The 23,799-nt window shown below is 51.8% G+C and overlaps 2 protein-coding genes across 26 annotated transcripts; one reads left to right on the top strand and one right to left on the bottom strand.

The window, feature by feature from the left end:
- Positions 1 to 87: 87 nt before the first annotated feature.
- Positions 88 to 10,434, top strand: ATXN1L (ataxin 1 like). 6 transcript variants are annotated; one of them, XM_054199479.1, is made up of 3 exons: positions 88 to 420; positions 831 to 2,428; positions 10,258 to 10,434. In XM_054199479.1, exons 2-3 carry the CDS (start codon positions 941 to 943, stop codon positions 10,432 to 10,434), a joined length of 1,665 nt encoding a protein of 554 aa, XP_054055454.1. In that variant the 5' UTR covers positions 88 to 420; positions 831 to 940. The 6 variants fall into 6 exon arrangements, with proteins under 6 accessions (XP_054055454.1, XP_054055451.1, XP_054055455.1 ...); XM_054199476.1 differs by having other exon boundaries at positions 831 to 2,536; XM_054199480.1 differs by lacking the exon at positions 10,258 to 10,434 and adding an exon at positions 6,827 to 7,574.
- Positions 10,220 to 23,794, bottom strand: ZNF821 (zinc finger protein 821). Of its 20 annotated transcripts, none has more exons than XM_054199484.1 (10): positions 23,659 to 23,793; positions 23,126 to 23,335; positions 21,281 to 21,372; positions 21,042 to 21,148; positions 19,125 to 19,360; positions 14,259 to 14,384; positions 13,623 to 13,765; positions 12,937 to 13,041; positions 11,875 to 12,041; positions 10,220 to 11,137 (listed from the first exon to the last, which is right to left on the bottom strand). In XM_054199484.1, exons 5-10 carry the CDS (start codon positions 19,174 to 19,176, stop codon positions 10,483 to 10,485), a joined length of 1,248 nt encoding a protein of 415 aa, XP_054055459.1. In that variant the 5' UTR covers positions 19,177 to 19,360; positions 21,042 to 21,148; positions 21,281 to 21,372; positions 23,126 to 23,335; positions 23,659 to 23,793; the 3' UTR covers positions 10,220 to 10,482. The 20 variants fall into 20 exon arrangements, with proteins under 20 accessions (XP_054055459.1, XP_054055462.1, XP_054055464.1 ...); XM_054199487.1 differs by having other exon boundaries at positions 19,125 to 19,363; positions 21,046 to 21,148; XM_054199489.1 differs by having other exon boundaries at positions 19,125 to 19,208; positions 21,046 to 21,148.
- Between the last annotated feature and the right edge of the window lie 5 nt (positions 23,795 to 23,799).

Here is a 23,799-nt window from a genome sequence, read left to right as displayed (position 1 = left end):
CGTCACGCGCGGGGCGGTCCCCCGCCGCCAGCGCTCCCCCGTGGCGAGGCCGGGCGGGTCGCGCCGCCCGCAACCAGGGTTCCGCCGGGCGGGGCGGCCGGCGGCTGGGCCCGGGCGGCGGCGGTGGTGGTAGGGCGGCCCGCCCCGCCGGTTTCTTGCGCGGAGCGGTGACCCCGGGGGACCGCGTCGTGGCACCCTGACAGCAGAGGCGCAGCGCCGCGCCTTCACGGCGGCGGCGGGCACGGCGCCGGGCTGCCGATGTCGAAATCGTGTCTGGGGGGGTGGTTACTCGCCGCGGCGGGACGGGCCGTGCCCCGGCGGCAGCGCCCGGGTACCGGCGCGCTGGGCGCGGCTGGTTGCCACGACAACGGGCGCGGCGGGCGCCCCCTCCCCCGTCTTCCCCGACGTCAGCCCCGACGGGTGAGGCACTTCCGCCGCGCGGGGGCGGCTCGTCATCGCCGTGCGCCGCGGCGCGGGGAGGGGTCGGGCCGGAGGCGGCCGCGGGCGGCGCCGGGGCCGATGGGGGTCGCGGAGGAGGAGCTGGGCGATGGCGGGTGAGCGGCGGCCGGCGAGGGGCACCGGGCGGGCCGGCGGCGGCGGGGCGTTGGCGGCGCCTTGGGGTCGGCGGGGCGGGGCGCGGCGCGGCCGGGGCTCTGGGGCCGGCCACCGGGCTCGGGCGCTCTCCGCTCCTCGGGCCCCGGACTGGGGCCGGGGGTCGTCGCCTTGTGTGTTCTCAGGGGCTCAGGGCTCCCTCTGTCCCCGCGGTCCCGGGGCCCGCAGCGGCTCGGTGGCAGGGCCGGGACTCACGGCTCCCTCTGTTCCCGGTGCAGGTGAGGCGGCGGCCGGCAGCGGGGATCCGGGAGCCGGCGTGTGGCAGCCACTGCGGGTGCCCCCATGAACGAGCGTCGCGGCCGGGGCTGCCGGGACACCGTGGGGCACCATGAGAGCGGGCCACGAGCGGAGCCAGGAGTGCCTCCCGCCAAAGAAGCGGGAACTTCCCTCCGCCAGCACCGGCACCGAGGCAGGACGGGCGGGGGGTGCCCAGGCCTCGGGCGAGGGTCCCCAATGGGCCCGGACAGCTGGGCCGGGTCCTGCGGCCCTGCGCTATGGCCCTGGCGAGGCCACGGAAGCGGTGGCGGGGCTGACGGTGGACCAATATGGGATGCTCTACAAAGTGGCAGTGCCACCTGCCACTTTCTCCCCCACGGGTCTGCACCCCGTGGTGAACGTGAGCCCCCTGCCCCCTGCCTTCAATGTGAGCTCGCCAATAATCCAGCACCCGGGGGTGCCCTACCCTCCCATCCACTATGCGCAGATCCCTCCAACGTCCCTACAGTTCATCGGCTCGCATTACACAGTGCCCTATGCTGTCCCTCCTGGCTTTATGCCTAGTCCTCTTCTGTCTCCTTCCACCAACCTCACTGCCTCTCACGTCCCCCATTTTGTGCCATACGCCTCTCTCTTCACAGAAGAAGCCGCTCCTTCCCCCCAGACTACCTCTCCTACCCACAACTTCAACAAATCCGCTTCTGCAGTCTCTCCTTCTGGCCAGATGCAGCATCATGCTGGGACCCAGCCATTAGATATTGCACCAGGTAGAATTCCTGTTTATTATCAGATGTCCCGCCTCCCACCAGGGTATTCAGCATATGAGACACCTGCAGCGGGTGGAAGCCCAGAGTCTCCTCAGCAGGACAGTCAGCTGAATTCAGAGGTAGCTGCTGCCAATGGTGGACAGAGGCATGTGGAGCATAATGTGGTGAGGAGGACCAGCGAGGCTGTGGACTCTGCCAGCGGTAAAGCTGAAGACTGTCTGCCAGGGGCTGCAGCGGGATGTGTGGTCGATGGACAGTTCCTTTCAGGTTACCAGACGTTGGGAACAGAGGCCTCTGTGCCAGCTCACAGAAGCACCCCAGACGCTGATCTGGAGGTTCAGAGGGTGGTGGGGGTGTTGGCATCTCAGGATTATCACGTTCTGGCGGCCCAGAGGAAAGATGACCCGAGCCCTTTAAACCTTTGCCATAATATCCCTGATCAGCAGGGGGAGTCAAAGGACGTGCTGAGGAACACAGTAGAAAGGGCTGCTGCTGAGAAAAGCCAGTCCAGGAGTCCATACGTAATGTCCCCCGAAGAGCCGGTTAGACAAAGACAATTAACCAAAGGAATGGTGATAGCCAACGGCAAGCCAGTCCTGGTTCCCGTTGGATCTGAGCCCATCAGGTCTTCCACTTCAGAAACCCTGATGAGGCGGAGCCCGGACGCACAGGCTCGAGGAAGCGTGCTTGAAAAGGACCTGTCCCAGCTGCAGCCACCCAGCTCCTCACACTTGCCCTCTCACTTCATGAAAGGAGCCATCATCCAGCTGGCTACAGGAGAGCTGAAGCGGGTGGAGGACCTGCAGACTCAAGACTTTGTTCGCAGTGCGGAGGTGAGCGGGGGCCTGAAGATCGACTCCAGCACCGTGGTGGATATCCAGGAAAGCCAGTGGCCTGGGCTTGTCACACTGCATTTTGTGGTCGGGGAGCAACAAAGTAAAGTGAGCATTGATGTGCCCCCAGAGCATCCCTTCTTTGTGTATGGCCAGGGTTGGTCCTCCTGTAGCCCAGGGCGGACTGCTCAGCTCTTTGCTTTGCCCTGCCACAGGCTGCAAGTGGGTGATGTCTGCATATCAATCAGTTTACAGAGCATGAATGGCAACTCCGCTTCTCAGGCTAACTACCCTCTCGCAGATCAGTTGATATCTACTAGGGAGAGATCTGAAAGAACAGCTCAGGGGTCCAGAGAACCGTCTGACAGAGCTGCTGAAAGGAAGAGCCACACAGGCAGGGACAGCGCAGCCCAGAGCTCTCACACGGAACCCTCTCAGCCTGAGACGGGCGGTCAGCACAGCTGGACAGTCCCAGGCTTCCAAAGATACAGTGTGCAGGCGGAGGAGCCTCGGCCCTCTCTGCTCCGTCCCTCTTTCATTCCCCAGGAGGTCAAGCTGTCTATCGAAGGGCGTTCTAATGCAGGGAAATGATCCCTTTGAGGCTGTGAGCTAGGGCATCCCCTGCAGGTGAGCCTCACCATCAGGTGGAGAAATTGCACAGACTTTGTGACAGGTTCACCAGCGAGGCTGCTTTCTGCCCTGCAGGACTGGGTTTATTCCATCCAGTTCAATGGCTGACCAGTTCCTCTTGGGGAATCAAGAGGGCTCCAGTGCCTCAGGGAGCAGCAAACGGCTAGCTGGGGTAGAGAACAGGGATGTGCTCATGAGCTTGTGATGAGAGCATTCCAGAGGTTGGAGGCTGGGGCTTTCTCACACCTCCCTGAATAACTGATTCCCTGCAGGGCAGGGTCTAAGCGTTCAGGGTGGGTGGGGAGATGAGGAGGGCAGACACGGCTTAAAGTAGCAGATAAGATTGCTGAAGATTTTATTCCTCCTTTCTCACGATGGGGAGAGATGGATCCCCACTGGAGTTTAGGGGGCTCTACTCCCAGTATCCCTTTTCTTCACACATGCACTTTAAAAGGACCGTTCACCGATGGAGCTCTTGAAGGCAGGACAGAGATGCTTCTCTGGTGGTTCTGTTTAATGTCTCTTCCACTGAATCCAACTGCTCTTTCTTCTTGCAAAGAATGTACAGATTTGAATGAATCACAGAAATTCAAGAGGAAGGACCAAAAGGATGGCTTTGGGTGTAGGTGAATAGGGAACTTGAGCACTTGGGATGGGACACGAGCTGGGATGGGAGACGTCAGTTTCCTGCCATAAAATACCTTTGCCACCAAATCAAATCTTTCTTCCTGTGTTAATAATTTTAAAAAAAAAAATATCTCTTGGGCTTATAGCTTTTGCAGAGCCTTAGCCTATGGGTGAATGGGGCTGGGGTTTTTTTTTGTTTGGTTGGATTTTGGGTTTTGGTGTTTTGGTTTTTTTTTAAAAGCTGAAGTAAAATGTATTCAACATTCTCTAGGGAAGGATGGAAACATATCCTTTTTCTGTTAGAAGAACCGAGACTATTTTGTAATTAAATCAGAAGAAAACTTTCCAGATCGCTAATTCTTCCCTGCAGGCAGTTTCCTGAATAAGCTCTAGACAAGAGACGTGTGTTTGTGCATGTGCAGGCAAGGTACAAAGTTTCTGCTAAGTACAGTTCTATGATTAATGTAGGGACTCTAAAAATATTACAGCATCATAGGGCATTTTGGGATGGTTTTGTGCTAGGTTTTCTGATGCTTCTCTTTGGAGTTCCTCTGTAGAACAACATGGTAAAATCAAGAGTAGTCTTTTTCACCGTGAGATTTAATACAAATGTATGTTAATACCTCGTTATGGTAATAACACTCCATTCAAGTGAAGGCTCATGTGGTTACACTAATTTGCCCTCTCTGATGGTGTGTTATGACACCAGCTCTAACTGCTTAGCTAGAATAAAAAATAGTCACTGTCATGTTCAGGATAAGAGTCTTCACTGACTTAACTTGGGTTAAATATTCTTTGTATTAAGGTGCCCATCTCTGTGCTAGGACCAGGCTTTTGAGAGGATTTCTTTTCAGTGTGCAGGTCCCCGCTGGCAGTCCCGATGCTGCTCCTGATGTTCAGCGTACCGTTTTCTGTCTCCCTTCTCTCATCTTCCTGAAGTTTTCTGTCAGGCGTGCCTGACTGCTAGGGCACTGCTTCTCTCTTTCCCTGGATGGCTTGTGTGTCAGCACCTCTCCTCGGCATAGCCGTCCTTCCGTCAGCTTGCAGTGGTGGTGTCTCAGGGCTGTTCCGCACACTTGCCAGGAACGCGTCCTGTAACTGGTTGGTTTCAGCTGACTGTGATGGAGGGGTGCTCTGCCTGGATATTGGGCAAATCAGAGAGTCTCCAGAATGGTCCCTTCCCTCCCGGCCGTCAGTCCTGTTTTCCTAGCACATTGCTAGCCATTTCTGTTGCCTTTGACATGCCTGCACCAGGAGGACGGTTTCTTTTCAGGCCGTAGGTGATATGCGCTACTCATGCCTTCAGTGTTTGTGCCTCACGGGGGTTTCTCCAGAATGAGGATGCTGCCTGTATCACATGTAGCTTCCCCCGAATGACATACTGCTTCCCATCTCATCAGCTGCATTTGAAATGCGTGAAGTCATGGTGATGCTGTCATGTGAAGATTCTGCCTCCCTGGATGCAGCAGCTGTGGGAGCAGATGCTGTTTTCACGGCACCATTTGTCAGTAAAACTTACTGTCCGGGCCCAGGTGCCTGGCCTCATCACCTTGTGTGTTTCACAGTTGCTATTCATTGGACTCTCCGACGCAAAGACCTCGATTAATGTTGGTTAGTACTTAATGCTCAGGATATCCAGGGTGTCTGTGGCCAAAGGCAGAAGGCAGAGGAGCACAGCTTCTCTTGCCTGTTCTTTGCATGGAGCATGCAGAGGAATTCAGAGCTGTGGCAGGCAGCTAAGAAAGGGATTTGCATACGTGTGGCGTGTGAATGTAGATGGGCTGAGTGCATGCATAGAGGGAATGTCTGAGCAGCTGAAGGGTGCAGAGCCCCTCACGCGCATCGTTGAACACAGGAGTCTGTCTCCTAGAGAGAGGGTTTGGAGGGCCTGCCTTGTCTCATGCGTGTTACTGTAACTACTGTTCCTAGATCTCGGCCTCACTGAACAGTGGTGTGAAAGGGCAGACACTGGTGTATGAAGCAAGATGCTGTGTGGCTAAAATAGCTTTGTACTGTAGGCAGCTGAAGGGCTGTGAAGGTGCTCACCCTGGACTTTGGCTAGCCACGCATCTGTTGAGTGTGGTTGTGAGCTCTGTGGAACAGGCCAGGCTGAATTTGACCTCGGTGCTTCTATCCAGACTCCCTGTCAGTCCCGCTGTTGTGGATGTTTCAGCTGCCAGCTCTTCTATGGAAGCAAAGGTTTGGGGCACATCTCACGGCAGGGCATTGAGATGAAGAATCTGGGCATCTGGCTGCTTGCCCCAAAGGCGGTGGGCAGGAGGGGGCCACTGGCAGCCCTCTAGCCCAGCTTAGCAGTACTCGTAATCACTGGAATCTGTCCTTACTGGGTTGGGCTGCGTTGCTCAGCACCTGTGGTGGCTGTTGTGTTGAGCGTTGAGCCTCTCCCGAGATTAGGGAACGTGTGAGACAGGCTCTGCTGTCGGCAGAAAGGCTATGAATGAGCCCATGGAGGAGGCTTTTATTTCTTAGGTTTACATAGGAAAGGAGGAGATAAATCCAGGAGGACATTGTGGAATGATACGGTCATCCGGGCTTTTCTGCTGGCAGAGATGTGACAGGCTTCTCAGAGAAATATACTGTTTTCCTGCTGCTATTGTGAAGGGGAGGAGAGCTGTGGTCTCCTGGCCTTGGTCTTACCCAGCTCACACTCTGTGGCGAGAGTCTGTAGGATGCAATAATGGGTGTCTGTAGCCATCTGTCCCATCTCATGAAACATTCCTTGGGTCAGCTGCCCAGCAGAGGCCAGGCCTGTTTCTAGGCTACGCGTACACCGTTGCTCCAGGAACGTGAGACTTGCTCCAAGCGACGAGCGCTCATCACTACCAGACTATGCAGAGGAAGCTCTGTCTGGAAAGAAGGAAAGCTGCAGAGGCCCCTCTGCCTCCCCTTTCCAGCAGGTGCACAAATATAATGCACTTTTCACATTAAGTGTCCCCGCTCCCCCTGTCCCCACCCCACACTTGAAGTCACTTTCCCCCGTAGAGAACTAACAATCCTTGTTACTCAGAAAATATTGTAAAAGAAACTACAGCAGCTTGAGTAGCCCAAATGCTAGTTCCTGCCCACAGCAGTACATGTGCCTTTCCCTAGCGTCGCTCACAACTGCTCTTTGTCTTTCAGGCTGTCCTAGGGCCTGAAACTTTGCAGAAGCTGCTAAGATGGCTACGAATGCACATTCTGTACAGAGTTTGGCCCAGGGTGTGTTCCATGTATGGCTTAAAATGCTGATGGTCAAGGCCCATCCCACGGTCTTCACATGTGTCCATGGAGGACGGGACTTGCCCCTGCCGTCCTCCTAGGCTGCCGCCACCCCACCCTGCAAACGCACCCCTGCACATTCTAGTTGTTTTCCGCTTTCGTGGCACCTTAGCGCCAGGGGAGGGTCTGCCCGTGCAAAGCAGAGAAGCAGACGCGTCGCACTGGGGGAACCGGCTGGGCTGCGCTGAGGCAAGGAGGTCTTTGTAGATAAAGTGCTGATCCCTCAACTATAATCCCAGTTATGTAATGGCTGTATTAACATGTAACCGACCGCATTGTATCTAAAGCCTTAGAACTAGTCAGGTGCTCCCCTCCGACCTTGTTCCTGCCCCTTTCCTCCTACCTGATCTTTAACAAAGCATTAATAATTCTAAGGATAATCTCTATTTTGTTGTGCTTTTTTTGTAACTGTTTTAAATAAATCAATTTGTACTGTATATTTGTACTTTTGGTGAGATCCTTTTTCCTGTTTTACCATTTTAAGTCTGTACTTGGCTACACACAGATTGTATTTTTATTGTTAATGCTCTTATGAATATTGCATTTAACTTGTTGACTCTGTAAACACAGTATATATCTATATATCTATATATATATATATATAAACCAATAGCTTTTCCTTTGGTGTTTGAGACTTTTTGCTTGTCTGTAGCATCAGCGATCATTAGGATGTGGCTTCTCTGGTCTTACACGGGGTGATCTGGAGACTTGTGACAAGGGCGAGGTACAGGCTCTCTGACAGATGGATTATAAGCCATCATTCTGGGTTCAAATACTTCTGCTCTTACGTGTCCTCTTCCTTAAACCCCTTGGAATAACGATCAGGTGCCAGTGATGCTGCAGGGAAAGTTTCAGCTACAGTGTGCAGAGTGAAGCTGCACCTCTGCTGGCCAAGCAAAACACGCAAGATAGAGCAATAGGAAATACTGCGAAAATCAAACTCTGTCGGTTTGAGTATGAAAACGGACAGAGGGAAGAATAAAAGTAAGGGATCAGTTCAGAGAACAAAGGAGGATACAAACGAGGGAATGTGGAACTGAATGGATCCTTTCCAGACCCAGTGCCTTTTCCCAAAGTGGGAGGCAAGGATGGCTCCTGGATGTCAGGTCTGTGTGATGAATGGTATGTTAGAACAGCTTCTGCCAGGTGAGGAAACAAGAGGTTACAGCGGCACATGGAGGAAATGGTAGCATTGAAAAGATTAAATGCTTTTTGTAGTAAGCGTCCACAAGACTGTCTGTAAGGTTAGTTCGTTATCATGAAAAAAACGCAACATTATGCACTTTGAAGGCAACTATTGTAAGCATTAACTAGGGCTTTAAGGGATTTCAATCAAAAGTTTTTCAAACTGGAAAAAAGAGAGAAAAATCAGGTTTCTAAGTAGTCTGGCTGAAAGGTTTTGCTTCTTGTTTTAACTTTGCTCTTCTGATCTCAAGAGGAGTCTTGTAGTCACCGTTTCTGACTTATTGCAGAGAAACAGCCATCAGAGAGAAGGCAGTAGGTCCCAACGTATTTAGGCCACCGCGTAACGGTGCTGCAGACCTGAGCAGGAAACACTGTGAAAGCACTAGGGGTCTTCAGGCTACAAAACATGGATCTGTGCCACACCGGTGTTTGGTGGGCTAACGTTTGGAAACCACAAAGCTACAGCATGCATTTTTAGATGCTCATTCTTAAAGAAACCAAATAATGGAGACTGTACCACCCATGAGACCTTCTGTGCTAATGTTTTGCCTTTTCCAGTTTAAACATGCTTAGATTTATTTCCATAGTTGCATAGTTTCATAATGATTTCTATTAGCAATGGGAACCTTTTCAAAGAGGTACAGACTACGATCACATTTTTGCCTTGGCTACCTCTTGAATAAACTAAAGAAGGTTAAATTCCCTACCCTCTAGCAGGTTTTTCTGGACTCAGTTATTGTAGCTTTCCATGGTTCCTCCCCGGCTCAGTCCTTTCCCAGGTTCCTCTCATGGGTTTTGCTGCTGAGTGTGGAAGCGAAAGCAACTTCCTTTTCTACCTGGGTGGTTCTGTTTATTAGTGGTCCCCCCCGGCCCCCACAGTGTTATCTGCAGTGACCAGTGAAAGTCACTGTTGGTCACAGAGGAGTTTACTGTGAGAGTTAATAACTGAAGTGTGGTCCTACATGAGCAGTGTTGCCTCTGTGTTAAAAAGCGTTGAACAAGCTCAGCTTACTATGAAGTCACAGAACGGTTGAGGTGAGAAGGGACCTCCAGAGCTCATCTGGTCCAACCCCCCCTGCTCTAGCAGGGCCGCCTACAGCCAGGTGCCGAGGAGCATGTCTTGTTAATGTCTCCAAGGTGGGAGACTCCGTAACTTCCCTGGGACGTTGCACTCTGTAAGTAAGCACTCTGCCAGTGCTTAGTCACTCTCACAGTGATAAAGTGTTTCCTGGTGTTCAGACGGAAGCCCCTGTGTTTCCGTTTGTGCCCACTGCCTCTTGTCCTGTCACTGGGCACCACTGAAAACAGCCTGGCTTCGTTTTCTTTACACGCTCCCCTCAGGTATTTATAACCCCCTTTCCCCAGACCCTCTCTTCTCTAGGCTGAAAAGTCCCAGCTCTCAGCCTTTCCTCCTGGGAGAGGCGCTCCAGGCCCTTCGCTATCTCAGTGGCCCTGTGCTAGATGCTGTCCGGCATGTCTGTGCCTCTCCTGCACCGGAGAGCCCAGAACTGGACACAGTACTCCAGGTGTGGCCTCACCAGTGCTGAATAAAGGGGAAAGCAAATCCATACACTACTAGAGAACTGACCTACCCTTATTGTTCACCATTCAATCAACTTTTTCACTTGCAAACCTGAGATACTGTTTAAGTGAAAATTAACTTGTGAGTAAACCAGCAAACTTGTCTGCTGTTTGCTTACCTCAGTCAACCTTTCTGTTAGTGTTTATATGGGGTATCTTACAACAGGAACTCAGTTTCCTCTTACTTTTTTCCATGGGTGCTACTGCAAATAAGCACATAACAATAGTGTTAAGAGTGTGTACAGCCATTTCCAGGGAGACGACATCCTGCTTTGCCTCCTTTTTATGGGCACCAACTGTTAGGAATTTACTCCTGGAGGAGTTGTGGACTATCAAAGTCCTCAGCTCCATAATTCATGCTGCAGTAAACAAGATCCCTTTTAGTGATGTACGCTTTCGCCTACAGCAGACCTGCAGCAGCCCAAACCCATCTACAGGGCAAGTGTTCAAGGACAGAATGAAGCACAAAAGGTAAAGAGGAGGACTAAATAAACATGAACATTAATTTATTTTCCCTCTGTTCCCAGGCTGTGACTTGGCCCCCAGAGCAGACTACATCCTCAGAATCTGCTCCCACCAGCGTTACTTTGGCGGACATCTCTCAGCTCTGTTCTCCTCCAATGTTCAGAAGAAAACCAGAACCACCTGTCAGGGAGAGTCAGCCAGGGGCCCGCAGCAGCCTCCTGAGTGTAGAAGCCTGCTAGTGCACCTGTGGCAGGTGCAGCAGAGGCGGCGCAGTCCTTGGCTGGAGCTTAATGCAGTGCGCTGTTGCTCTGCTCCTCAAAGGTCATTTTGCCCAACAGCTGGCTCTCCAGCTCCACGTTGCTCACTGGCAGCTGGAAAAAGTTCATTTCAGCTGCCAAAGCGGCCATGGCAGAAGGGTCCTGGCCAAACTGTGCCCGGAGCATCATGTCCATTTTCTCCAGGCGCCGCTTGAGCCTCTTGGCCTCGCGCTCCCGGATGAGCCGGGCCTGTCGTTTCTCTGGGGTCTCGTTTGCACGTTTCAGTCGCATGGCTTCCCGGTCTCTCTGCAGCCGCCGTGCCCGCTGCTCATCTGTCTCTTGCATGCGCTGCAGGCGCTTAGCTTCTCGATCCCGCATACGCCTCACTTCCCGTTCTTCAGGTGTCTCATTGTCCCGCCGGCTCTTCTTGGCCGTGCGCTCCCGCTCCAGACGCTGCAGCCGCACTTCCAAGGGCTCATTCTGCCGACGAAGTGCCCACTTTCGCATGCCAGGTGTCTGTGCCTCCAGCAGCTTACGATAAGCAGCACAGTTGTTGCACACTAGGAGGATGCCTGCAGGATACACAGGGGCGTGAAAGGCAATGTCCTTCCCCTCACCACTGGAGGGGCCCTCGCTCTGGGGTGCCGGCAGGCGATCTGCACTGAGCACCTCTGGCAGCTTCTCACTGGAAAACAGAAAGAGCAGAGAGTCAGAGACTTGGTGCTGACAGAAGAGTCCCCATCTCAGGCTGCCCAAGGGGCTGCAATAAACAGTGCCCCTACTACAGCCCACGACAGAGGCCTCTGCTTAGTCGCTCCTGCCCACAGACGTGTATGAATACCTAAAATGAAGCAACATCATATCTGGCGGTAGGAAGTGGGTTAGCCCAGAGCAGTATCTGGCTTGGAAGAGCACAAGAGCAGGAATTAGCCAGCAAGCTGCTCCTCCCCATCATCACTGGATTTCTCCTTTCAGCTCCTTTCTCCTATTCCACTGGTCCGTGGATAATCTTCCACCAGGCAGGACACAAACACGGAACATCTTGGTTTCTGCCTGTAGTTCCGCTCTGGAAATGATGAGCCCATCTGGGCAGTACAGACCTACCCTGATGGATTGCTGGGCAATAGCCGCAGTTGATTATTTCTCCAGTGACTGCAGACCCCAGTGCTTTCTTTACAGTTCTAGCTCTTCACAGAGCTAAGGAACGCTCTTTTAGCAGCACAGCCCATGGAGGTCTTAGCAGGTGATGCAGAGCTGCGGGCAGGAAGGGACTTAGGGAATCTCACTCACTACTAGGGGTGTTCACAACTCTCCTACAAGCCTTTGTGGGTCCAGAGCCATGACTCCTGTGTCATTTAAGGCAGCCCACCTAATCTTTAATGTGGGTACCCTAGCCCACTCACCAGCCAGGGTGACCCTGACCTGTTGAATGTGACGTGGCTGGTGAAGCGTGCTCCACACACTGCACAGTTTGACAGCTGGTCCTCTGAGTGGATCAGGAGATGTCGCCCAAGTGATCCTGGTGAGCTGAGGGCTCTGCCGCATACCGGACACATGTAGCTCTTGGCACTCACCACAGCTGCAGTGTGCTGCAAAGCAACCACGAGGTTGTTAATTACAAATTGCCCAGCTCCCTGCCCAGTCTGAGGCATGCTTAACAGATACAGCAAACCGTTCACTTCAGCCTCATGGAATGGGAACGCTTTACCCCTAAACCTCTGTCTGACAGCTCCTAAACCAAGCTCAAGGCATTTGGGTTGTCACAGGTCAAACAGCAAGGAGGAAACCTTTGCACAGTTCCACTCCAGTGCAAGAGAAATAATTAAGGCCAAAACACTTGGATTGTAAGACCTGACCCTTGTTTTCAGAAATGCATCTGAGGAGCTGCTGTTGCTGGACAAAGCATGACTGGACTAACAGTAGGCAGGATGCTGGTGAGGAAGTGCTTAGATGGAGACAGCTGGTGCAGGTAAGTGGCCAGTTCAGTTCTGCTTCATTCCTTCTTTTACAGACTTTGATGTGCTGTGAAAAGAGCACCGACAACAAAAAACTGTGAGATTCCAGCACACATTTCCTGCAATACTGGAGTAATTTCAGAGGAAGAACTGTTTTCATGGGCAGGAACTGTCATAAAGGTACAAAATAAAGAACCGAGTGAGGAGGAAGGTTTCTTATCTCAATGAAGGATGTAAAAATTACTTCCACGTTTAATTTGAAGGAACTGCCTCGTCTTAGCCTGAAACTGCTTGCAGAGACTCCCTTGGGGTAGAGTTGTGTTTTCCAGATCTGCAGATCAGCCTTGCTGATTCTTTCCCTAGGACACCCTCTGGACACAGTTTACTGCTGTAAACTTCAATCACATCCTAGCCAGAAGCTCAGTTCTGTGACTGCAAAGCCCAGAACAAAGCCACTCTGTGCTTTGGGTTGTTTCTGGATTGGGGGCCTAAGGCCAGAGATATCCCACGGTTTAGAATCATCCCCTACCTGGTATACGTGAGCAATGAGTTGCTCTCTGCTTCCACACTCCAGCTGGCAGAGGGGACACTGTGACAGTCCCAGCATAGGGTCAGCATTCAAACTCTCAGGCACCTACAGGGAGGAAAAGCCACTTTGTGTAAGGCACACAGATGCCCCCACACACAGCCACCCCACCCTCCCTTAGCATCTAGTCAACACTGCAGGCAGGACTTGACCAGATCAAGTGCTTGTGTGCCCAGTCCCGCTGGGGCTGGTTTGTGTTCCTGCAGTCTGAAACTTCCTTTATGTAGCCTCTGAGCAAAACTCCTGCTGTCTCGGGGAGAACAGGCAGAAGCCTCATGGCCATTGCTCACACCCAGGCTCTTGCCCGCGCAGTGGCTCTGGTAGGCAAGGCCTGCTCTGCGGCAGAAGGGAAGGGGAAGTCAGTCAGAGAAAGGCACCAGAACTGAAGGAAGGGGCACACTCTGCACAATCACCTTGGCCAGCCAGGAGAACAGCAGTTTGTGCCTCCTGTCTCCTGTTCTGGCAGCCCAAGAGCTCTTCATACCCTTTCCTCCTGCCAGGAGACATTGTTTGGAAGAGGTGGGAGGGAGAAAAAGGTAAGAAACCACAATGGGGAGAGAAGGTGTTTAGGCAGAACCCTTCTCTCTCCCTGGGAGGCTAAGGTTAGTGTAGAGCCAGTACACACTTGCCTCATTTTCTCTCACTGGTGGGGTTCCAGCCACAGGTTGTTCTGCATTCTCTAATTCCTTCTTCACTTTCACCATTGAGCCATCCTCCTCAGATGTATGGGAAGAAGCTTCATCCTGGGTGGTTTCCTCGTCATCACTGCCACCTAGAACATGCAGAACAGTTATTGCAAATGTCAGGACCCTGAGGGTACTCTTAGGCCTTAATTGTCCTGACCAGCATCACCTGGGCCTCCACCCACCCGCTCTGACCAGGGGCTCCATTTAAACTGGGGGTACTTCAGTCCCCGAAGTGCTCAGCAGAGTCCCTGGATCTGGCTTGTTACCCTGCTTTGCTTGACCTGCTGCTGCTACCACCCTGCTCTGGTAAATTGGGACTGCATCCCGGTGGTGAGGTCACTGCTGAATCTGTGTTATGGTGGTCCCTGGCTCTGGGCTTGCCTTCCCTTAGGGAGCAGCCCTGCTCTTGCTGTTTGCTGACACTAAGTCCTGCATAGGAGCCACGAGCTAACCCAGAGGAGGGGATGGGTAAGATGGTCCTCAGAGGACCCCCATAAGCTGTGCAGCATCTAGCCTTGCCCTTTGTCAGAGTCTCCCCAGTTCCACTACCTTGCCATTATTGGTAGGGGCAGAACTCACTGCTGCTGGAGTCGGGGTCTTGCAGCGGATGAATGGCTGGCCTTTGGTCCCCGAGAGCTCCAGGAAAGTTGTTTTTCATCATGGCTTGGCGGGCTTGCTCCTCCAGCCCTGCAAAGACTTGCTCCCCTGACAGCCACAAGGACAAAGAGTCAGACTGGTGCCGTTCCATTGCTTTCACCACCAAGGCTTGCCAAAAACACAATGGGTGTGGGGCTGCTCACCTGCACTGTGCAGAACCTCTGAAGTCACCTCTCAGAAAGCATTTAAGTAATCTCTCTGCTTGTCTACCCTGCAACACCAGCCTCTTGTACCTGCTGATGTGCGTCCAGTCTCTCTGTCTAGAACAGTCTTGCTAGTGGAAATGTTCAGCATCAGGCTGCTCCCTGCATGCTCTTTATACGCCACTCCAGACACACAAAAACCCCTGTAAGATCCCATGTATCTGCCATATGTAGCCAGGTGGCTTTCTCTGCTCCCAAGCTATCTGCCAATAGAGGCGCTAGGCTGGGGGGAAGCCACTCAGGGATTAGGAGAGTATCCCAGATCAGGCCCAGTGCTATATGTCTCTTATAAATCATTAAGTCCTATTCCCTGCTACAACAGGCAACTTGCACAAAAATAGTACCCCCGAGTGCCTGGCATCTCACCTGCTCTCCACAGTGATACTAAAACCAGGGGTTGTCCTTGACATGGTCTGTCACCACCTTCTGTCCCAGGAGAACTGAGGACAAGCTGCCCTTCAAGCAGGTGTCTGTGCTTGGAGCTGGTGTTCTCCTGCTCCCATGACGGATAACTTGCTTCACTACCTTGCCTTGCTTAGGAGTGGCTCTGGCTAAAGTAAATCTGCGGCACTTCAAAGGCTTTAAACGGAAAACTAAGGGAATGCACCCAGAAAGCTGAGTTGCTTGTTTAGGATAGCTACAGTCTGTTTTGTTGAAAGACAGTGATCACTAGTACCTCGACTCAATAGGAGATGGCAAATACATTGAAAGAAGGCCAACTATTTGTGCTGCTCTGAAAGAAAACTTCTTACAGCAATCCCTGCTAAGGAGAACTCTTGGTTCCCAAGAATAACAGTAAAGGCAAGCATTAATTTTTGTATTAAATCAAACAAATTACTTTGTTCCACGTGTAGTCCTGATTTACCTCTCACAGTGCTGGGAGCGCTTGGGACAAGGTGCTAAAGTTCCCAGCAGGCTAGCCTCTGGGTTAAATTTATCAACTGATTTGTAAGTTCTCAAGAACCACTCAAAGCATAAATGCAAAAATGCTAAGGAAGACGCAGAGCATTTTTCAGATAAAACAAAAGTCAAATTATAGCTTTCAGAAGAAAATTGTACCTTTTAGTATAGGGCCACAACTAGCATCAGTATAACCAGGGAATTGAATTCTTGACCCATTGGGAGAGCACCAGTACAGGTGCATTCCAACATGCTAAACTGTTTCAGCCAGCTTTGCCCCATATTCATACTCACACTGCCTTTCTGGTGCTTACCTCGCAATTTCCAGCAGTGTTTAAAAAAGCAGTAATTTATGGAAGATTTCAAAGACCTTCAGAAGTTTCACGGAGACTGTGGGAGAAGAGTTTTAGTTCCCAACATCCCCATGGAGGTTTCCAAAAGCATTTGAAGGCATTTATCACTCTGTTTCAGAAACGTGAGAAAGGTTTCTGTAGAGAAGACTTGAGAACACAATCCATGCGGGGTGAAGAGAGGTGCTGAGGGGCACCTAAGTCTGTCACTGAAAACAGCAGGTTCCATCATGATTGCTGTGACACACGTACCCCCATCAGAAGCCACTTCAGCACTGAATGGTTTTTATAACCCGGAGTGCTGCTTTTATGTCTGGACCACAACCTCGCACTGGTGGGACTGAGATAGACTGCATGAACAGCAGACACAATAGAATTACGGTGCTGCTCCAAGAAGCGGATATCCACAAACCACCAGGATAAAAGCCCAGAGACCAAAAAAGCATTGCAAGACAACGAGAAAGTATGGTGAAATGAGGAAACCTGCAGAACACAGGACAGATGTAAAACTATGGTGGGAGACGTGCTACCTGTGACAGAGTTACAAAGCAGGGTTCCCAAGCACCACCGCAACTGCTAGTAGAAGCAGTTACATGTTTGTTTTCTTCTCCTTTCCCCTTCCAGATAGCTTACATTTCCACTGAGCGGCAGCCTGGAGTCTAGTGGCAGGTAGGTTCCTGCTCAGATATACAGACAGTCTGCAGGACTTCAGAAGCTGTGATCTTTATATGAAGTGACAGAGGAAGGAACTCCTATCTGTAACACTAGCATCAATCACAACAACTAGGAAAGCGATCATGTCTGCCAGTGGCCTTTCTGTACAACGTAGCCAGAACCAAGTTAGCATTGATTCAGTGCAGTGCAGAGAACTATCAGCTTACAGCCAGAAACGCAAACTGTTAACCAAACCAGTGCTGTTAGCAGATGACATCTTACGCATTCTCAACTAGCCTGTATCTAAAAAGGCATCACAGGATTGGGAAAGACAAACTTTTAAAAGTGCTATATTTAGCTTATACAGAATTTCTTATGTATTAAGCTAAAATTGCCTCCAAAAGAACTTAGGGAAGAGTGTTCTGTTTGTCTACTGATGGACTAAGTCCTACTTTGATGAAGCTTTAGTGTTTGATAGGTACAGAGTTATACGTCTATTGTTTCTGCACACACATGCTCACATACAGAGACACCCCCAACCCACTTTGAATACACTTCCATTCATTTGGAAAGGGAGTAAGACAGGCAACAGCTTTAGGATTACTGCTATCAGCAAAGGATGTTATGCTCAATAGTGAATTCACAGACTCTTCTCCAGACGTTTCTTTATTAAACACAAAAAGGGCTGCAGGCTGACCACAACACCAGAACAAGTCACTGTATTTGTTTTACAAACAGCTAGAGATGTAGGACAGTGAAAGATCATACAAATGCCTCTGCTTTGCATTCCAGTTCTCCTCTCCATAATCTTGTAAATGAGTGGGATGCCAGGTGAGCAGCTGTGGAGGTAGGGGGCAGCCCTGTGGTACTGTGCAACAGGGCCAGCTATGACTGCTAGGATCTGGTCGTATATCAACTTGGTAGCCAGAAATTATTTTTTTTCCTGAGCCCTTCCCTTCTTGAACTGTATGAATGCAGGACAATGCTCAGGTGTTCTGGAAAATAAACACACAAACAAACAACCCCCATCCCAAAATCCACAAAAAAAATTAAAAAATAATAAACCGAAACTGCATCATTCCCCTGTCTTCCTTCCTAAACAGAAAGGTCTCCCAGAGATGAGCCACTTTATTCCCTCCTTGTACATCAATTTAAAGTCCCTGTTCATGTAGGTCTTCTCTGTGTTCCTTTCCTGGACCTGAAATTTGCAAGTGTTTCCACCACTGTGGATCTAGTCCACCTGCCCCATGGCTATTCTGGGTTGTCCACACTGCTGTAGTGGTTACTGAAATGAAAAACAACACAATTGAAAGAGTTAACAATGTCAGCCCACAGAGCCCTTTAAGAACCAAGGATTTTGATGCAAGTAACATTTCTGCTCGTTTTTGAATGCTAGGTGCTATTTCTTGCAAGACACTTTCTCTTCAAACTGGGAATATTATAGACAGAAGAACTGAAGGAACACTGAAGAGCAGAGAATATGTGTGTGTCAGAGGGAGAGGGAAGGAAATAGAGGATTAATGGGATATTGGGACCATGATAAATATAGCTAAGAAGTGGGAATTAATTTGACTAACAAAAGCTGTTCTCAAGAGTTCTAAAATAAGCATCACTTGCAAAGGGTACAAGGAATAGAAAGAAAAGCAGCTCATAGGACAGCAGGGAGAGAAAATAAAAGTACACAGTAACACCTGCAGCAAATTTTTGGCAAGCACAAGAACAGTGAGTAGCCCATAACTGATGGGGTGACAGTGCAGCAATGGATGGGCTTGAATGCAAGTCAGGCGAATTGCTTAGAGAGATTTTATACTTTAGACTCAGGGAGAAAATAAAGACCAAATGGAACCAATTAAGATACCTCCAAAGGAAAAGTGTAACTACATTGCATTTTTCAATTCAATGTGGATTGGGGGATGCAATAAGTATATTCCAGTATTACAGTTTTATTTGTTACCACTTTGTGCGGTACACCACTTTTGTCAGGTATATTTCATGCACCATGTGGCAAAACAAAATTAAATTATTAAGAGCCAGTTATGTGCTGCAGCCCTGCCAAAGGGGAAATGACTACAATTAAAACTGTAGGAGGACTGGCCATCATGCAAAATGAGACTTTTGTGATAATAGTAATTTTTTATCATTGTTTCTGCATCATTTTGAATTTCCTTACACATCAACTTCCATTTAAAACTGTTTAGACTTGTAACCACACAACTTCCCAGCCAGTCGTTCTGCATGCCAAACAAAGTGATTCTGTGCTAAGTGAGGACAGCAAACCATGTTGTGAGAGAAAGGTTAAATGAGGGCCATGCCAAGCCTGGAAAGTGACCCTGGAAAAAGGTGGCACCAAGCAAGCCAGGGAGAGGAGATCTGCAGCTGTTGCTTGCCCTAGTGAATCCAAGAAAGAAGATAATGTGGAGTGGCCATGCAAGGAAGAAGTAGGCACCGTCCTCCCACAAATTTGTCCAGTTACAGTCACAGTGGTATTTATGCAAATCCAAAAAGCACTTCCCCAGCCCCATAGCCTGCCAAATCAGACCCCAGCTGCAGACAACTGCGTAAAAAGCTGCATACCTGCTGTCCCTTTTTTTCCTCTCCTCCCAACCACTTCAGTCCCTGTGAAGAATTCTCAGTAACGTGTCTGCTATGTCTCAGCCTGACTCCTCATTCTGCTGGCTCACCCAGTTCTTGGAGCTGATGCTCTCTCCGATTATCCTCGTCAGTGCACTGCATGGCATTTCTGGGCCCTCCAGATACACAGCAGGCTAGGTAGACAGAGAAGTCCCAACGATTTGGTGGCGTTCATCATAAGACAGACAAGATTTTCCATCCCAAGGTGGAGACATCACCATTGACATGTTTCTTGTATCTTTCGGTCCCTTTATTTTCTTGTGGTCCTACTTGCTGCTCCTGATGGCTCCTGTTGAATAGTTGCTCTGTAGCAATGTACTGCATGTAAAGGAGGTGAACAGGTCCCAGAATTCCTCTCTAGGGCGTACCAGATGCCATAACCTCAACCTCATGCATGCTGGTAGCATGTTTGTCAAATAGCTTCCCCCGAGACCAAAACTGGAGATACAATCACTTGTATTGCAGATAAAAAAGCAATGTTCACTGTGAAAATAGTGCACAACTGAACTCCATAATATGTATAGTTTTGTATATAATAGTACATGCTTCTGAAGAACATAACCCTTACACAGTGGAGTGCAGAAAACAGCCCACCTAAATATCATGAAAACTCCACCTGCACCAATAGAGCTGTTGTACCCCTTGGTTTCCATCACAAAAGACCATGACTCCACACCAGGGGAGACAGTGTAAGTGCATGCCTTATACAAGTCTGATCTAAACGGCAGCAGTAATATCTGGGCACTCACTGAAGCAAAAGTGTATAGACACAAGATGTGTTACTGGCATCATAGGACAAAACACAGGACATACCAAATTTCTCCGAGGAAGACAATTCCGAAGTCGTTAATGTACTATCAGGCAAATCAAAGCTGTACTCTGCCCACTGTTGAGCCCAGCACCCAGAAGCAGGAATTGGAGAGCACAAGTCAGTGCAGATGCCAAAAGCCACGCCTCAAGACTCTTACACTGGCCACCAAGGAAAGCTTTTTCAGCTCTCCCATGCCTAGCTCTAGCAGCTAATGGGGCTTTCAAGTCCCCGACAGAGGTAATTCTCTCCAGCACACTCACTGAGCGTGCAAAGTGTTAGGCTATATCACAGTGTATTTTCCTCTAGTACAGAGAGCAGCATGCATAGATTCCTGTTGCTGTACCCATACAAAAAGGCAACACAGAGCAACACAGAGACATGCAAGCCAGCAGCATCAGCAGAGTGAGGCAGTGTTAGGGCTGCAGCATTCAGCTCTCTGTCACATACTCCTGACAGCTACTACAGCTTAGCAATACCGAGGGCCCTCTCATCAACCTTGCTTTCAGCTGTCTACAGAAATTTGTTTTCCTCTTTCCAGTCCAAACTCCAAACGTGTCTCCAGCCACAAAGCTGGGTATGAATAAGGTCATAGCTTCAGTCCCCCCAACTTCGCTCTGCTGCAGTCAGTCAACAAAAGCCATATATGTGCAGTTTCCCCTTTGCAGCCAAACATCCATACATGTCTCTCAGCTCCACTAACATCTCACTGTAGCCTGCCCACAAGAAGTGCTGATGTACAGCATCTTCAGCCCTTTCACTATGAAACAAATGCCAGGGTCTCGACAATGCTGGAGACACAAAGATCTGTCCTATCAGTTCAGTCCAAGAAAGATCTGACAGATAGAATTTATCTGTCCAGTAAATTACTTATCCACTGCCCGTTCCCTACAAGGAAAGAACAAATGGTTTATTTAAATTATCTGGCAGGAAACTGAGGTACAGTGAGCTTAAGTAACATCTCCAAGGCCAGTCAGTTGAGTCTGTGATAGGGCCCAGGACTTCCTGGCTTTCACCTACACACTCAAACCATCTTACCTAGAACTTCCTTTGCTACCCAAGATGGGCCAGGGCCCTGGAGTCACGTTTCTTAGTATACTAACTTGCACTTGTGACAGTGTGAATGCAAAGCACAGCTACAGACCCTGCACATACACACCTACCTTTACAGCATTGGTTGTTTGTTCAAGTCTATCCCTGTCCTGCCATGCCAGGACACAGACAGCTCCCCTGATGCACAGAGCTGAGTTTCTCTTCTTACAGTCCCTAAGACGAAACGTGAATAACCACCATTCCCCCACAAACTGCACCTTTTCATCATTCCCCTCCTCCCCATCTCACTTCACAACAATCCAACTAGGGCAAGGATCCCACAAAGCTGTGTAACATAATACTCACAGTGAACTTTGTTAGGAGTGGTCTGTTTCCGACGGGACATGTTTCCCTGACCTGGGAGCACAGAGTGTTCGTTCCCTCAGCAGAGGGCTCACCTGAGAAGAGAAGAGCCTGTCACACACACCACTGGAACCTTCTGAGCTTCTGGTCAAACACAGTTTACTGTCTCAGGGTCACTCTCCACCCTTCTGCCTACAGTGCTCGTTCTGCATCACCACAGCCGTATTCAGTGCCAGCATCCAACACAATCCACAAGCATTTCACAAACCACCGTGTAGCAGGCAGTCCCACCCAGTTCTCAAGCAAACTTACAAGCAATCCTGTCCCAAGCACTCAAAAAGCTCAGTGCCCCACTTCAAGAGTGACTGCAATCTCAGTCCACCCTTCTCCCTCCTGTCCATTCCCACAGCTGACAGGACAAGAGCCTAATCAAACCCGCAGACCCTGTCCTATCTCCGTCCTCCCACCCAGAGACCCAGAGGGGACACAAGGCCCCATCGTGTCCAGAAGGCTGGTGTCAGCCACCAGATAACCCAGCCCAGGCAGACAAGGGAACTGGCCACCCTACGGTCACAGCTCCAGACATGGTGGCAGCAGCTGACGTGATGGTGTGGCCAGCCCAAGGGACAGGTCTTGTCCCAGACAGACGCCCCTCAAAGAGGCTGACCTCATGGCCCTTGCAGACAGGCACAGGGAGAGGGAAACAGCAGGGCTGCTGCACCCTTCCTGCTGCCAGGACAGCCCTGGGCAGGCAGGGACAGGGACAGGCGGGAGGGGGACACACCGCCTGCCCTCCCTCCGGAGGGACCATCGACACCCCACCTCGCATGGGGAGGGACGCACCTCCCTTGTCCCTCACAGGTGGAGCCACACCGACCCCCTCAAACTTCACAAGGGGGAAAACATCGACTCCTCATCCTCAGAGGAAGGAATCAACCCCAACAGTCCCCTCAGGCAGACAGACAGACAAGAGGTGGAGCTCAATCCATTTCCCCCAACAGATGGACACAGGGATCCCATCAGTCAGACACAGGGATCCTGTCAGCCTCCCACCGACACACGGACACAGGGATCCCCTCAGCATCCCACAGACACAGGAATCCCGCAGCCTCCTCAGACAGACGGACACAGGGATGTCATCAGCCTCCCACCAACAGACGGACACAGGGATCCCGACAGACAGACACGGGGATCCCATCGTCCTCCCACCAACAGACGGACACAGGGATCCCGCAGCCTCCTCAGGCAGACGGACACAGGGATCCCCTCAGCCTGCCACCGACAGATGGAGGGATCCAGCCGGCAGTCCCCGCGCACGGGAGGTGGCAGGAGGGATCCAGCCCGCAAGCGGGCAGACACACGGACAAACGAACCGCGCTCCCCCGGCAGAGGGACGGACGGAAGAACCCAGCCTGGGCCCCCGAGGATGCCGACAGGCGACCGAGGGACCCATCCCGACATCCCGGACGGACAGACCGGCCCGGCCCCTGGCAGGCTGAGGGACCGACGCCGTCGCCCCTCAGGCGGACGGCGGGATCCGGCCCGCCCCTCGCGGGCGGACGGCCCCGGCCCGCGGCCCGGCCCGCCTTACCCGGTCCCGCTGCAGGCGCCGGGGAGCCGCAGACAGACAAAGGGCCGCCGGACAGACAGACGGGCAAGATGGCGGCGCCGCCAGAGCGCGCCGCGCGGGCACGGGCGCGGGCACAGGCACGGCCCCGGGAAGCCCCCGGCAGGGCACGGCCACGGCCGCGGCACCCCACGGCCCGGCGGCGGCAGTGCCCCGCCGGCTGTCAAAGACCTCGCCTGCAGACCCCAGGGACGGGCTTTTCATTCTCCGAAGCATCTCACCTGTTTTTCATGGATCCGTCCCAGCCAGCAGCTCCCGGCCGCCCGGAGGAGCTCATCCGCGCCGGTTACTGGTCTCCCGCACCCCGGCGCGCAGCCCGGGAAGCGGCGTCGAGCCCCGGGCCCCTCTGCTGGCAGCGGCCGAGCCCCACGCCCGCGTCGGGAAGCGGCTCTGCCTCTCTGCTACCGGAGCTCAGCAGAATCCCGCTTTCCCTGCAAGGTCAAAAAAAAAAAAAAAAAAAAAAAAAAATCACGATTTTAGTATTAATTTAAAAGCCGCCACCGGCGTTACGAACTCATGCACACGTTTAGACAGGACACCCCCCTCCCCGCACTGCAGAGCGGGGGGCTCAGGGCTACTTTCCCCCGCGGGCCATCGGCATCCCCGGAGCAGCCGCCTCCACGGGGGCCTGCGGGCACCGCCTGGCACTCGCCTCGGGCCAGCTTACCCTCGGGGCTACGCCGCCCCGGAAAAAGGCAGCGGCGAGACTGCAGCCCCCAGTACCGGGCTCAGGCTCAGCCCGACCCTCCCTCACCCAGGTGCCACGGCCCCCTGGTCCTCAGAGAACCGGAGACCCCTCCGCCCGCCCAGCGACTCGGCGCGGCGTCTTCAACCGAGCCGGCTGCCGTCCCCCGTAGAGGCGGGGCCGGCGGCAGGGGAGTAGCAGGCGGAACGC

This window comes from Rissa tridactyla, chromosome 4 (assembly GCF_028500815.1).
Source record: "Rissa tridactyla isolate bRisTri1 chromosome 4, bRisTri1.patW.cur.20221130, whole genome shotgun sequence".
NCBI lineage: Eukaryota > Metazoa > Chordata > Aves > Charadriiformes > Laridae > Rissa > Rissa tridactyla.
Note: the sequence above shows the minus strand (reverse complement) of the source record. Positions and strands in the feature narration are given on the sequence as shown.